Raw genomic sequence first — 13,707 nt, 5'->3', positions numbered from 1 at the left:
GCTTGATCCCCAGCCCCAGTTGGGGTGCATGCGGGAGGCAACCAATCAGTGTGTCCCTCTCACATCGATGTTTCTCTCCTCTGTCTCTCCCCATCCCTTCCACTCTCTCTAAAATTAATGGAAAAAATATCCTCGGGTGAGGATTAACAAAAAATAAAAAAATTATCTCCTTACAGTTACCTTTCTTTGCCATTTACTAATCATTTACAGATTACTGACTGATATCCCTTATACCAGAAGTGAACAGAAACAAAAATGTAAGTATGAGAATTAAGAGACCAGTGGAATAAAAATAAGGGAAAACTAGAAAGCTCTGCGATGAATCATGGTTGAGAATATTAACTCAGAAAATCTAACATGTAAGTTCCTTTTCAATCCTAAAATCACGAAAGTTTAAAAATCTTAAAAACCCCAATCTACAACAATTACTTGTGGGAGAAAATAAAAGCAGTAGAGGATATGACAAACGTGAGGTCATTATGTTTCTATGAATGCTTTGTACTGTCTAGCCAATAACCATTTGGTTGCAAATTACCATTTTCTGAAAGAAATCAAAAAACTGAAATGACTAAAAGAATTCAATTTACTTAGTTAAAAAAAAAAAAGATTTTCTCCCAACAGCACCATCAAGAGACATTAAAAGCATAATGGGAATACTGTTTGTTTTATGGCCCCAAGTATTTGTTACCACAAAAGAAACAAGGGCAAGAAATTTGTTGAGTTCTGTGAAATTTAGTTACAAGTTCAATAAAGAAAACAAGTGATTGTGATGTATCTGAACAGTCTGAACAGACAGTCCATTACTAGAACAAATATAAAACGTCAAACTAAAGATAAAAAACAACAGAGAAGGTTACTATTAAAGGAGCTACCTTTCCGAGTTTAAGAAGAATCCCAAAACTCATTTCTGACAATAAGAGTTCCTGTTCTGAAATATATTAGTAGTTCCTGTGCTCCATTTTCTTACCTAGTAGTTACATTGTATTTCTTAAACCAAAACAAACTATCAACTTTAAATTAAAAACAAAATATCTAAATGGCTTAAAAAAGTGCTGAAATAAATCTAAAATTAGCTTAATTCCTTGGTTCCCTGGAGATTTCTCTTTTGTCCCTATAACTATTAGTAGGAAGAAAGAACAAGAGTGTAAGGAGGCAAGAAATTGTACAATTTTAAAAACTAAGCATGAGTTAGTGTATTATTTAGCTATCTAAAAGAAATTGGATGTTTTGCTTTAAATCTTTATATTTTTACCCAGATATGTTCATGCTCTTACAATTTTTAATATTAAAACAATGGTTATGTCCTATGTAAATCTATAAGACTACAACATTGATTAGCATTGTTAATTATTAAAATTTTTAAATAATTTTATGATGAATTTAATGGTTAAGATAAATTAAATTGTGGTCACTGCTATATTAAAAAGTGGAAAGTGACTGAATTCTTTTTACACTAAGCATGTGGAATTTTTTTTTTGCATGTGGAACTTCTGTACTCAATAGAAGCAATAAAGACTAAAAAAACAAGGTAAGAGAAACATGCAACCAATCAATATTTAATAAATATGTCAATAGCTGGGCTTCTTAAGATATGTGGGGGGGAAACAAAAGTATATTAAAAAAAGGAACACTCAACCCAAATTAAAGGTAAGAACCTAACTAGTAATTACTTCAGAACTCAAAGGGGAGAAATAATTAGGTGTCAACTCTTATATGCCCATAATATACAGAATAATTTAATAATAAATTTATGATAAAAGATTATTAAAGACCTTTTTTTGGTCACCTTTGTTACCTGGGTACTCTGATACATTCCTCTGATCCTAGCAGGCCAAGTTGTCCATCAGAATCGAGACCCCAAGCATACACCTGGCCCTTGTCATTTAGTGCTAATGTATGAGCTTCTCCACATGAAACAGCTATAATATTTTGGGCATCCAGGGCAACAACCTGCTCTACAGAAATTAAGGAGAGAGACATTATATTCTAGTTTTGAACTATCAATGAGAATAAAACACAATCTTCATCTTGCATAAAAAAGCTAAGGAAATGCTGAAATATAGACTAAGTATAACTTCAGTTATTCTAAAAAATATCTAACAAATATGTTTCATACAAAATTTTCGTTGTGGTAAATATACATATACAGCATAGGGCATGATCAACCCAGAATATAGGGTGTCCCAAAAAAGTGTATACACACACCCTGAATAATTATAAAGGCAGTGTTTGTTAAAATACATTTCATCTTCAAAAGTGAGCTATCAGCGGTAAGAGTGTGTATACAGCTTTTTGGGACACCCTGTATTAAGCGACTTGAACATTTAGGGGGAAATGTTTAGGGGTTTTTAAAGATTCTCTCAGAAAGCGCTCTTCATTCAAAGCCATCACCAATATAAGAGTTCAGCTGAAAAGGGAATCACTTAAATAACCTGGGCTGTTTTTTTTTAATAATAAAATTATAATTGACACATACATTACCATATAGATACTACTATGGAGAAATTCTGAACCTAATGAAATAACCTGAATTGGCAATTTCTGATAACAAATTTTTTACAGAGTTCATAAATGAAGCATCTACTGGATATGCTGAGGACAGAATTGAAAGGCAATATGACCATAACAAACAGGTTTCAGTTTATTGACTGCCATTTTAACATCAAAGATGTAAAAACTCCACATGTGGTTAAAACATGCTCATTTTAAACTTGGAATTAATTCTAAATATTGGTCCTTCATAAGACTGTCAGTAACCACTAACAAATCAATAAAGAAAGTGAAATTGTTTCCTTAGTTTTAAGATGTGCAATGTCATCAGTTTTTACTAGTACAAGTTATTTTAAGAAGCCATGTAAAATTAATTCTGTCAGCTTAATAAGAAAGCTCTAATTTCTGTCTTCAATAAACTGAAAGCCTCATGTTGAAGAGTTGTTAAAACACAATCAACCAGGGTTTCTTCAGAACCATATTTTAGCTCTGTATATAAATCCAATTGGTTCAATAATGAAACAGATTGCATCAAGGTTTAAATCCCTCTGAATAGAGAACTCAAATTGCACCTGGATTACTGTCTTGCATTTTGAGGTAGGGGATTAGCCCGAGATAGTCTCTAGGAATCTGTACAACTCTAATAATATTTTAAGTACTTACCTTAAAGTACTATATGAGTTATTAACAGTACGTGGAAGGTCATTATACTATCTCCCACTTTTTGTATGTTTTTTATAAAATTATATTGTAGAAACTTACAAAAACAGAAAAGTAAAACAAGATTATAACATATTTGTACCCCCAAAACATTAAGAAAAAGGATGTAAGTATGGCATCATTTGTTTACATAAAAACATTCCCATAAATCTCAATTATGAAGAAAGAAATAAAACACATGAAAGGTATGTACACTCTCACAAAGGCCCCAAGAAATGAGTTTATGTTTCTCCAAAACAATCCTCAAGGGGAACTAATAAAGAGCAGGAAATTCCAGGATAACAAGAGAAATGAATAAGACTTGCTGCTTAAACAATAATAAATGAAGAGTACCTACATTAGATCGCAATGGCTGTAAAATCAAAGGCACCAAAAATTCAAGAAACAATCATTCATACTAAACAACATTTAGTTTATATACCTCTTGTGCTCCAAGCTCTAGAGACAAAAAGATACATAAAACAAAGAGTTCTAGTCCTCAAGGAGTTTATAGTCTATAGAAAAACAGGTGTGATAAGGATTGTGATTAAACGCTAAGATAAAGATGTACAAAATGGACATGGGAATTATTAAAGCCTTGAAAGACACCGGGAAGAATTTTGGAAGACATTGACACTTAAGCTAAGTCCTCAGTTGAAAGAAGAGATTCCATGTACCCATTTGAGAAAATTCAGTTTGTTATGGCAAAACAAACTAACTAAAAGCAGTGAAAAGACTGGTAAGATAAATAAGGAAATAACATGTTCACTTAGAATTCATAAAGCCATACTTTATGAATTTATATACTTTTCTATATGGGTTAACCTTATATTATAAAAGTTTACATTTGTCAAGAGAATGAGAAAACAAGACACAGACTGGGGAAAAAATTTGCAAAGACTTATCTAATAAAGGACTATTATCCAAAACACACACAAAAAAAACCCTTAAAACTCAACAAGAAAATAAACCACCCAATTAAAAAACAGGCAAAGACCTGAACACCCCACCAAAAAAAAGATGGCAAGTTAAGCAAATGAAAGAATGGTCTACATCTTAAGTCATGAGAAATTTGCAAATTAAAATGAGATACCACTATACACCTATTAACATGACCAAAATTCAAAACACTGACACCACAAATGCTAGCAAGAATATAGAGCTGCAGATCTCTCATTATTGGTGGGCATGCAAATGGTACAGACACTTTGGAAGACAATTTAGCAGTTTCTTACAAAACTAAACACACTCTTATCATAATGATCCAGCAACTACACTCCTTGGTATCTACCCAAACGAGCTGAAAACTTACGTCCACACAAAAACCTTTACATAGGTATTTATAGCATCTTTATTCATAATTGTCAAAACCTGAAAGCAACCAAAATGTCCTTCAGTAGGTGAATGGATAAACTGTGGTACATCCAGATGATAGAATATTATTCAGCACTAAAAAGAAATAAGTTACCAAGCCATGAAAAGATATAGAAGAAAATTAAATGCATATTTTTTTAAGTGAAAGATGCCAATCTGAAAAGACTATATGACATTCCAACTATATGACATTCTGAAAAAGGCAAAACTTTGGAGACAGTAAAGAGATCTAATCTGTTGGGGAAAAGGGCACTCATATATGGATGATGGGAATGCAAAATAGAACAATCTTTATGGAGAGGAATGTGGCAATATCCAACAAAATACATGTATTTATCTTTTGAACCTAGCAATTCCATCTCCAGGAAATGATCCTACAGATACAACAAAGTGCTGAAGGGTAGCAGTGTATGTCACCCCAAAATATGCCACTTTGGCATAAGGACTATTTTTAGCTGAAGGCCATTAAGAAGGAGGAAATACAAGAAAATCTCTTTCTTCCCTTTGTAATTGCCTAACAGCTGGACACAGATTTGTAAAAGGGTCCCAGGACACAGATCTGTAAAGGGGTCCCCCCTTCCTACCCTACCAGGAAGGGCAGAATTTAATCACCAGAGATCACTCTAGACTCTTAACAGCTCAGAGATGGCACCAGTGGAAGCTACGTAACAAACTTTACTAATTAGCCCTTATTTGTAACCTTTCCACAATTTGCCACCCCAGACATTCAAAGTCCTTTTCAGTTTGTTACCTCTCTAAACATTTATTGTTCTCTTTTTAATATGCTACATAAGCCCACCTTCTACCACCCCTGGAGTTACTCATTACTGAGTGCTCCCACATGCAAGTGCGATGCATATGTTAATAAACTTATGTTTTTTTCTTGTTAATCTGTCCTTTGTCCAGACAGGCCACAGCTGAAGAACCTAGGAGGACAAGGTACAAATATGTGTGCGAGAGAATGTGTGTGTATTTATTACATATATTTGCAGCACCATATATAATAACAAAAGACTAGAAATATTCTAAATATCCATCAATAAAGGATTTAATCTACACATTGGAATACTATGCTCTACAAAAAAATAGTGAAGAATCTCTACATGGTGATATGGAGAGATCTCAAGGGTATATTATTGAAGGAGAAAAAAATGTCAAGATGTGGGATAGTGTACATGATTTGCCTTTTTTTTTTTTGTAAAGAAGAGGGAAGAATAAGAATCTATACTCATATTTGCTTAAATCTACATAAAGAAAATTTAGAAAGATATACAAAAATAAACATAGTTAACCTGTAGGGGATGTGGGGTAGAGGGGGAAATAGGGTGGTTAAATAAGAGTGGAACTTCTCAATGTGTACTTATATTACTTTGATTTTTGAACCATGTGAATATATTGTCTATTAAAATTAAATTTTAATTTAAAAATTAAATAGAACGTTAGAGAAAATAAAGAAATGTATATAACCAATGTTTTCACTTTTTAAAACTAACCTGAGTTCTTCAATTTTTTCTACATAGTAAAAACTCAAGATAATTAATGTTGGCTCTTTCAGAATTTTAGTCCCATCAAAGTATTGAGATACCTATTTTGAGACTATATAACTACTTTAGAAATACATTATTGAAGAACTATTATCCCCACACCTATGGCTGGGCATGTGAGATTGTAAAAGCCAGATTAAGAGCAGCAGGATGTGCAGACAAATCTGACTCCATCTTATAAACTAATCCTCCTTCTTAATTGAACCTGCACCCAGCTGCCCTAATTCCCTCAAGATTGAAGGATGAACAAAAAGGGGGGAATCATAAGAGTGAAATGCTTGCTCTCGCAAATGGTCTTTGAATATCTCTTGCTAGATACGCTAATTAACTAAAGAAATTCTGCTTGAAGCTTGAGCAGCCCCTTTGTTAGTGAAGAGGTAGGAAAATATGTACAAACTAATGACTCTAGAACCTGGACTCAGATTTGAGGGGTGGAGGGCAAGAACAAAAGGATTTATAAATTTCCAGCTGCTCTTTGGGTCCCGTTTGATGCCTACCTTGTCTATGTACCCGTCCCTTGCCTTGCCCCTCCTTGACGATAAAAGATGCCTAACTTCCAGATTCTCTTAAGGTGGATTTGAGAATTAGTTCTCCCATCTTCTCTAGCTAGGCCTTCTGGACCAATAAACCTTTCCTTACTAAAAAAAGGGGGAAAAAAGAAAGAAACATTAATAAGTTGTATGTCGTGGGGATATTTAACAGGCTTTTCAGACGCCAAATACATAAAACTGGTAACTTCTCTGTACAATTATTAAACATTACTACTTTTTCCAAATGGCTCATCAAAATGAATAGCCTCAATTATTTCTCCCCAGTATGCTAGAAAGTCAAACCAATGGTACATTGAGTCATTTCATATCCAGGTGAAATTCTGGTTAAATGCTCAAAAACAAGACGGCCTGAAAAGAGAGCCAATGATAAGCAAGAATGAAGGGGAAATAAATGAACCCAGCAAAACAAAAAAATTCACTAGAAAGACTGCCTGAATGATCCCGTGTGAGAAAGAAGGAAACAGAATTCATACCCAACCCAACAGCTAACATTTATTTAATGTTTACTATTACCAGCTACTAGGCTAACTCTAGTTTTAATCACCAAGCTACATTTGCTTTTCAAGGCCAAGTAACAGTTAAAAAAGGGAGGGATAAGTGGACATTAAGTTCAATTTAAGATAAAAGGAATATATAAGACAGAAAACAAAAGAAAAAACTTGCCAAGCATGTTCATTAAAAAAACTTATTCCTTAGACAAATAGGTGCTACAGGGTGGAATTATGAACGTATGATGCTAAGCTGATTGGAAAAGTTATGTTAACAGCACAAATTATAGTTTAGTGTAATTCAGAAATAAGGAAATTGTTTTTTAAAAAATACAAATATAACACAGATAAAAATGTGTAGCAAAATTTAACTGTTGGTCATTGTGCTACTCTTTCAACCTTATGCTTCAAAATATTCATATAAAAATTTTGAGAAAAGTAAAAATGGTCATATCAGTGTTTATGGTACACAATATTACTCTTCAAGGAAAGAAAGAAAGGAACATTTAGTTCTGGGAGGCACAAAAAGACAAAGAAAACGTAAGTGAAGGGCACTGCCTTGGGAAAGAAAACATACATTATTCAGAGACAGGAGCAATAACAAAAAAGATAAAGAACTAGAGAGATGTAATATATTCAAGTTGTAAATACTGATAGCAGATGTGTTCCAAGTACATTTCTAATAGGTCTTACCTCATCATTACTTCTGGTTCTTCTTACGTTTTTATTGTTAAAATGCAGTATTTTTGAAAACTGATGGCACGTCACTTTATTGAAAAAAAGGCCACCTTCTTTACTCCACAAATGCAAAATATTGTTGTTTTTAGATTTATAAAAACCAATTAAAATGTTCAACCTAATGATGATTTTCATTTCTACTTCATCTATTTCCTCCCAATTACCTTTGTATGCAGATCTGACTTCAGCATTTGTTCACTTACACACTGCATCAGATAAATTTTGCTGCATAAACATCATAAGAAAGGATACTATCGCACATCATTTTAGCAATACAAGATAGGTCCAAGTTCTTGTAAAATGCTAAATGATACATACAATCCTTCCTACTGAATAACTAGATAAGAACCCCCTATTTCCTTTGGAACCTAAGGAATATATTCCTCAATTCTTGAGTTTGTGAAAATTCATGTAGAATTACCATCTCCAAACTTATTAAGAGTTCACTTATGTGATCAATTTCACCATCATCAAACAGTGGTGCTATTTACAGTCACCTTCTGATTAGTCTACTAATTGTGAAATAGCTCTGTCAATTTTCTTCTCTTTGCCATTAAACACAGAAAATGAAAATTTCTGCATTCTCAACTGTGGTCATTAAAAGGACAAAAAAAGAAAAAGAAAAGCTACAAAGATGGTGACTCCAAGTTTCTTTTATATCTTCTTAAAAGATGATGAAAAACTCTACAAAACTTATGAAGAAAACTGAAGGACGTTAAATATTCATTTGTTTCACTACTGTACCATCCTTCTAGGAAACTTCCTCACTGTTCCAGTGATAACTTCAGTCATTTTATTTTAGTCTAGTTGGGAATACAATCAGTTACTATTATTTGCAAGAGTTATGTACTATAAAGTCACCATGAGCACTTATTTAGCAAAAAAATAAATCACGGCCCCTAAGGAATATACAGGGTTAGGTTCCTTTAAGCCTCTGATCACATTTTTGGCAGCTGGTTAACCTTTTATGTGTATTTCTGTGTAAAGGCATCTTAATTAATAATATACTATTGACTTACTAACATTCAATTCACAGCCAACAGCACTGTAACTCATACCTCAATGTATTTTCTTGCAAGGCATATCACAGCCTTCTTGGGCTTAGGAACACTACAAAGCACTTCGGCACTATGCTTGGGGGCCATTTTAAACTGAAATCAGGCTGCATCTGGCTCCTGCTCTCACAGCCATTGCAGTACATTGAGCTCCATAGACAGCGCCAGTTCAAGTGCGAGCCAGACAGGCACTGGGTGACTGTGTGCTCGCTGAGGAAAATAAAACAAGGGCAAAGGAGATCCTAAGAAGCCAAGAGGCAAAATGTCATCATATGCTTTCTTTGTGCAAACGTGCTGGGAGGAGTACAAGAAGCAGCACCCAGATGCATAAGTCAGCTTCTCAAGAGTTTTCTAAGAAGTGCTCAGAAAGGTGGAAGACCATGTCTGCTAAAGAGAAGGGCAAATTTGAAGACATGGCAAAGGCAGCCAAGGCCTGTTATGAGAGAGAAAGGGAAACTTATATCCCTCCTAAAAGGGAAACAAAACAAAAAAATTCAAGGATCCCAATGCCCCCAAGAGGCCTCCTCCGGCCCTTTTTCTTGTTTTGTTCTGAGTATCGCCTAAAAATCAAAGGAGAGCATCCCAGCCTATCCATTGGTGATGTTGCAAAGAAGCTGGGAGAGATGTGGAATCACACTGCTGCAGATGACAGACAGCCTTATGAAAAGAAGGCTGCTAAGCTGAAGGAGAAATACGAAAAGGATATTGCTGCATACCAAACTAAAGGAAACCCTGATGCGGCCAAAAAGGGAGTTGTCAAGGCTGAAAAAAGCAAGAAAAAGAAGGAAGAGAAGGAAGAGGAGGAAGAGGAAGATGAGGAGGAAGATAAAGAGGATGATGAAGATGAAGAAGAATAAGCTGGTCCTAGTGCAGTTTATTTTTCTTGTCTATAAAGCATTTAAACCCCCTGTACACAACTCACTCCTTTTAAAGAAAAAAAATTGAAATGTAAAGCTGTGTAAGATTTGTTTTTAAACTGCAGTGTCTCTTTTTGTACAGTTAACACACTACCAAATGTGTCTTTAGATAGCCTTGTCCTGGTGGTCCTTCCAACGGCCACTAACCTTGCCTGGTACAGTATGGGGGTTGTAAATTGGCATGGAAATTAAAGCAGGTTCTTGTTGGTGCACAGCACAAATTAATTATATTTGGGGATGGTAGTTTTTTCATCTTCAGTTGTCTCTGACGCAGCTTATACGAAATAATTGTTGTTCTGTTAACTGAATACCACTCTGTAATTGCAAAAAAAGTTATAACTGTTTTGTTGACATTCTGAATGCTTCTAAGTAAATACATTTTTATTAGGAAAAAAACCACAAACCTGTGAAATCACCAAAAGTACAAAAATGCAAAAAAATGTGGCACTAAATATATTACAAAAGGGACAGCTGTTTACAGTATTGATAGCGGTAAAGGGTAGAATAAAAATATCTTATTTCTCTTCCTTTTTCTTTCCTTTCCTGCCCTTTTACTAGCCAATGTGTAATTAATTAATCAACTATATATGTTTACCCTTAAGTTCTGGCTGCAAGATTTTGCTGCAGTTCTCAGTTGACCAGGCAAGAACAAAAAGACTTTTAACCCAGCCCTGAACTTACACACGTGGCCCCCAGGAATGTGGAGGCCGAATGATTAGGACTCAGAAACATCAGATGATGCACCACTTGACCAGTTTCAGAACGCTGACCATCCTGTTCCAGAGACCAGTAGTGAAGACATTCACCAAGACCCAAGACTCCACAAGGACTCAAATTCCAGGACTGCAAATCACCAGGAACCCCTGTACTCCCTACCCACATTCCCTTTTTCTGATTCCTATATAAGCTTTCTTCTAACAAGCGTAAAGGGAAGGGGAATGTTAGTGTTTTTACCTGTCACCTTCCCAGATTTCAGCATCTGACTTTTTTTTTTTTAAAAGAACAGTTTATTGATTTTTTATAAAGAGAGGAAGGGAGAGGGAGAGAGAGAGAAATACTGATGCACGAGCACAACATTGATGGGCTGCCTCCTATACACTCTTTACTGGGGATTGAGCCTGAAACCAGGGCATGTGCCCTTGACCGGGAATAGAACCAGTAACCTCCTGGTGCACAGGAGGATGCCCAACCAACTGAGTCACACTGGCCTGGGACCAGCATGTGATATATATATATATTTTTGAAATTGAATTTTTATTCCAAATGACTGTAATGGCTAGAAAGATAACAGCTAAAACTCAAAACAATTTACATAACTGGAAACTGGAAGTAGCTGACCTTCAGGAGAGCAAACAATGTGATGAAAGCCTTGGTACTCTGATAACAGTTATAACGAAGAAAGCATAAAAATAATCAATGTCCTTCTGACACACAATCTGGATGTGCAGTATTTATAGCAAATAACATAAAAAGAAAGGAAGAAAGAAAGAAAAAAAGACAAGAAAAAAATTCCCCCCAAATCCCAAACCTCAGGAATTAACATTCACATAAGAACACAAGGGTGAAGACTTTTGGTAGCAAAATGTTCACAATTCTTAAAATGGGAGTCTTCAAAAGTACTACTTCAAATTCAAAACCTAAAAAAACCGTAGAGGGAACAGTTACACTGACTTAGAAGAGCTGCTGCCTGTCACGAAGGTGACAATCAGTCCCACTTCCAAACAGTGATAGCCTGACAACTGAGCAGAGAGGCCCCCTGGCAGGCACCGACGTCACTGATTGTACAGGAACACACTGGATCCCTCGTCATCACCAGCAAAGCCCCGGTACTGTTCCTCTTGACTGAGGCCGAGGTTGCCTTTCTGCACCTCAAGTTCCTCTGCACTAACCACTGACGGGACAATGGCCACGTATTTGGTTGCATGGAATTGCAGCAAATGTATCTGTACATAAAGGTTCACCTCTGCACTTCTGCACAAGTATGGGAAATTGCCTCCTGTTTTAAGGTGAGCCCTCTGGGCATTAGGATACAGTTTGTACATTTCTTCTTTAGCTTCAGTTGAAAGTGCACTCTGGTCAAATACATCCATAATGGTTACAGGAATGTCCCGAATTTTATGAGGTTCCACATAAGAATTTTGATAATTCAGGGTAAGTCTTGAAGCCAGTTTGCTCTGACCCAAACTTTCCAGCCTGTCCACCATGAAATCAATAGCATCAGCCATCACAGGGTCCACTGGGCCAGATGAAAAGTATCCAAGAACTATTTTTTTGAGCATAAATGATGGCATCAGCCAAAAGCTGGTTGCAGTCCAAGTTTGGTTAAAGATGGAGGTATCACTGAAGGAATTGGAGAATGAGGGAATGGACTCTGGGAGATTTGTCAGTATATTCAGCAAATTTCTGGACCAAAAAGCCTCCCAAAGAAGCCCCCAAAAGATGAACTTTATCCAGTTGTAAAGGGTCTAAAAGCTTTCTGAATCCATTACAGAATTCAAGATGGTGCCAATAAACTCTATATTGCAAAGCTATTACCTGGTAACCCCAACCAGTCAAAGCCAAAATCTGCCGGAAGAATACATCTGCAGTGTGGCTGACGGTGGGGGGGGCGGGGAGAACATGACACATGAGAGGACACCTGATATTTTTGGGACCTGCATCATAGAGCGACCATATCTTACTGTCATCATCATCCACAATAATCTTTTTAAGGGGGACTGTGCTTCTAAACCAGTTATAATCAGGAGAGACTTTAATCTCTCCCATGATTAGCAGAAATGGAGGTTAACCCTGCAACCCCATACACACCACTACACCCCAGCTTCCTAGGCCTCGCCCACCTCTCACCAGCCGTGGCCACCCCCACGTCCTCTGCCCTCCAGTACGGGAGCGGGCCGAGGAGGCGGCAGGAGCGCTCAGGACCCACAGGCGCAGCAGGCACTGGGGCTCACAGGACGGGCGGCCTCCCAGCATGTGATATTAGAGGCGCACTTATAATCCAATCCGGGTCTCTGCTTTTTGACTGGGTAGTGACAGGCAGCACGAGCCCCAGACTTGGATGAACTCCAGTTACAGTATGAGAGCTGAAACAAGGGAGAGCACTGCTTTGCTGAACCTTAACTAGAAACGTGCACTGCAGGAGACTCAAATATTTCGCAGCTCTACACACATGGCATATCCAGGTATGACCATGGAAAGACCCATGATTACTGACTCTAACCCAGGTTGATTTAATAACAGTAAAAATAGACACTTCTTCCTAGGCAACCAATCACAGAGTATACAATATGGTCTATTAAGAGTCTTTTGCTAACCAGGATTTAAACCTGACATTAAGATATAATGATCAATAACAATATGCTCCGAGAACCTCGTAAACAAAACAGTAAAGAATGTGTTGTCCTTTGGATATAATAGAAATACCATTAGTAACGTATTCAAAGCTAGCATCTCTGAAAAGCTGCATCTTATTCAAAATTCCAGAACAGCTATTTGAGAAAAAATATAAGCATTATTATGTCACTCTATATCCTCTGTCATCCACAGATCTCAAATCTTATTGTTACAAGGTGTTATTGGCTTCCCTCAAAGTTCATATGTTGAAGTCCTAATCTCCAGTACTTCAGAATGTGGCCTTATTTAGAAATAGGGTTGTTGTAATTAGTTAAGGTGAGGTCACAGGGGAGTAGGATGGACCCCTAATCTGATATGATTTGAATGCTTATAACGGGGGTAATTTGATCTCAGACAGGCACACAAGGACAACACCATGTGAAGGAATGCCTAAGATTGCCAGTAAAGAACCTGAGGCCAGGAGAGAGGCCTGGAACAGATCCTTCCCTCAGACCCTG

General features: G+C 36.4%; 1 protein-coding gene and 2 pseudogenes across 5 annotated transcripts in view; 1 reads left to right on the top strand and 2 right to left on the bottom strand.

Moving 5' to 3' along the window:
• Nucleotides 1-13,707, bottom strand: part of HERC4 (HECT and RLD domain containing E3 ubiquitin protein ligase 4) — a 108,482-nt gene that overhangs the window by 77,507 nt on the left and 17,268 nt on the right. For all 5 annotated transcript variants that reach the window (XM_016198405.2, XM_016198402.2, XM_016198404.2 and 2 more), the window contains one exon: nt 1,796-1,955. In XM_016198405.2, the coding sequence (XP_016053891.1) occupies nt 1,796-1,955 (160 nt within the window). The remainder of the gene's footprint in view (nt 1-1,795; nt 1,956-13,707) is intronic.
• Nucleotides 3,559-9,796, top strand: LOC107526057 (high mobility group protein B1 pseudogene; annotated as a pseudogene).
• On the bottom strand, nt 11,094-12,622 carry LOC107526053 (maspardin pseudogene; annotated as a pseudogene).

The sequence above is a fragment of the Miniopterus natalensis genome, chromosome 14 (genome assembly GCF_054644295.1).
Source record: "Miniopterus natalensis isolate mMinNat1 chromosome 14, mMinNat1.hap1, whole genome shotgun sequence".
NCBI lineage: Eukaryota > Metazoa > Chordata > Mammalia > Chiroptera > Miniopteridae > Miniopterus > Miniopterus natalensis.
Note: the sequence above shows the minus strand (reverse complement) of the source record. Positions and strands in the feature narration are given on the sequence as shown.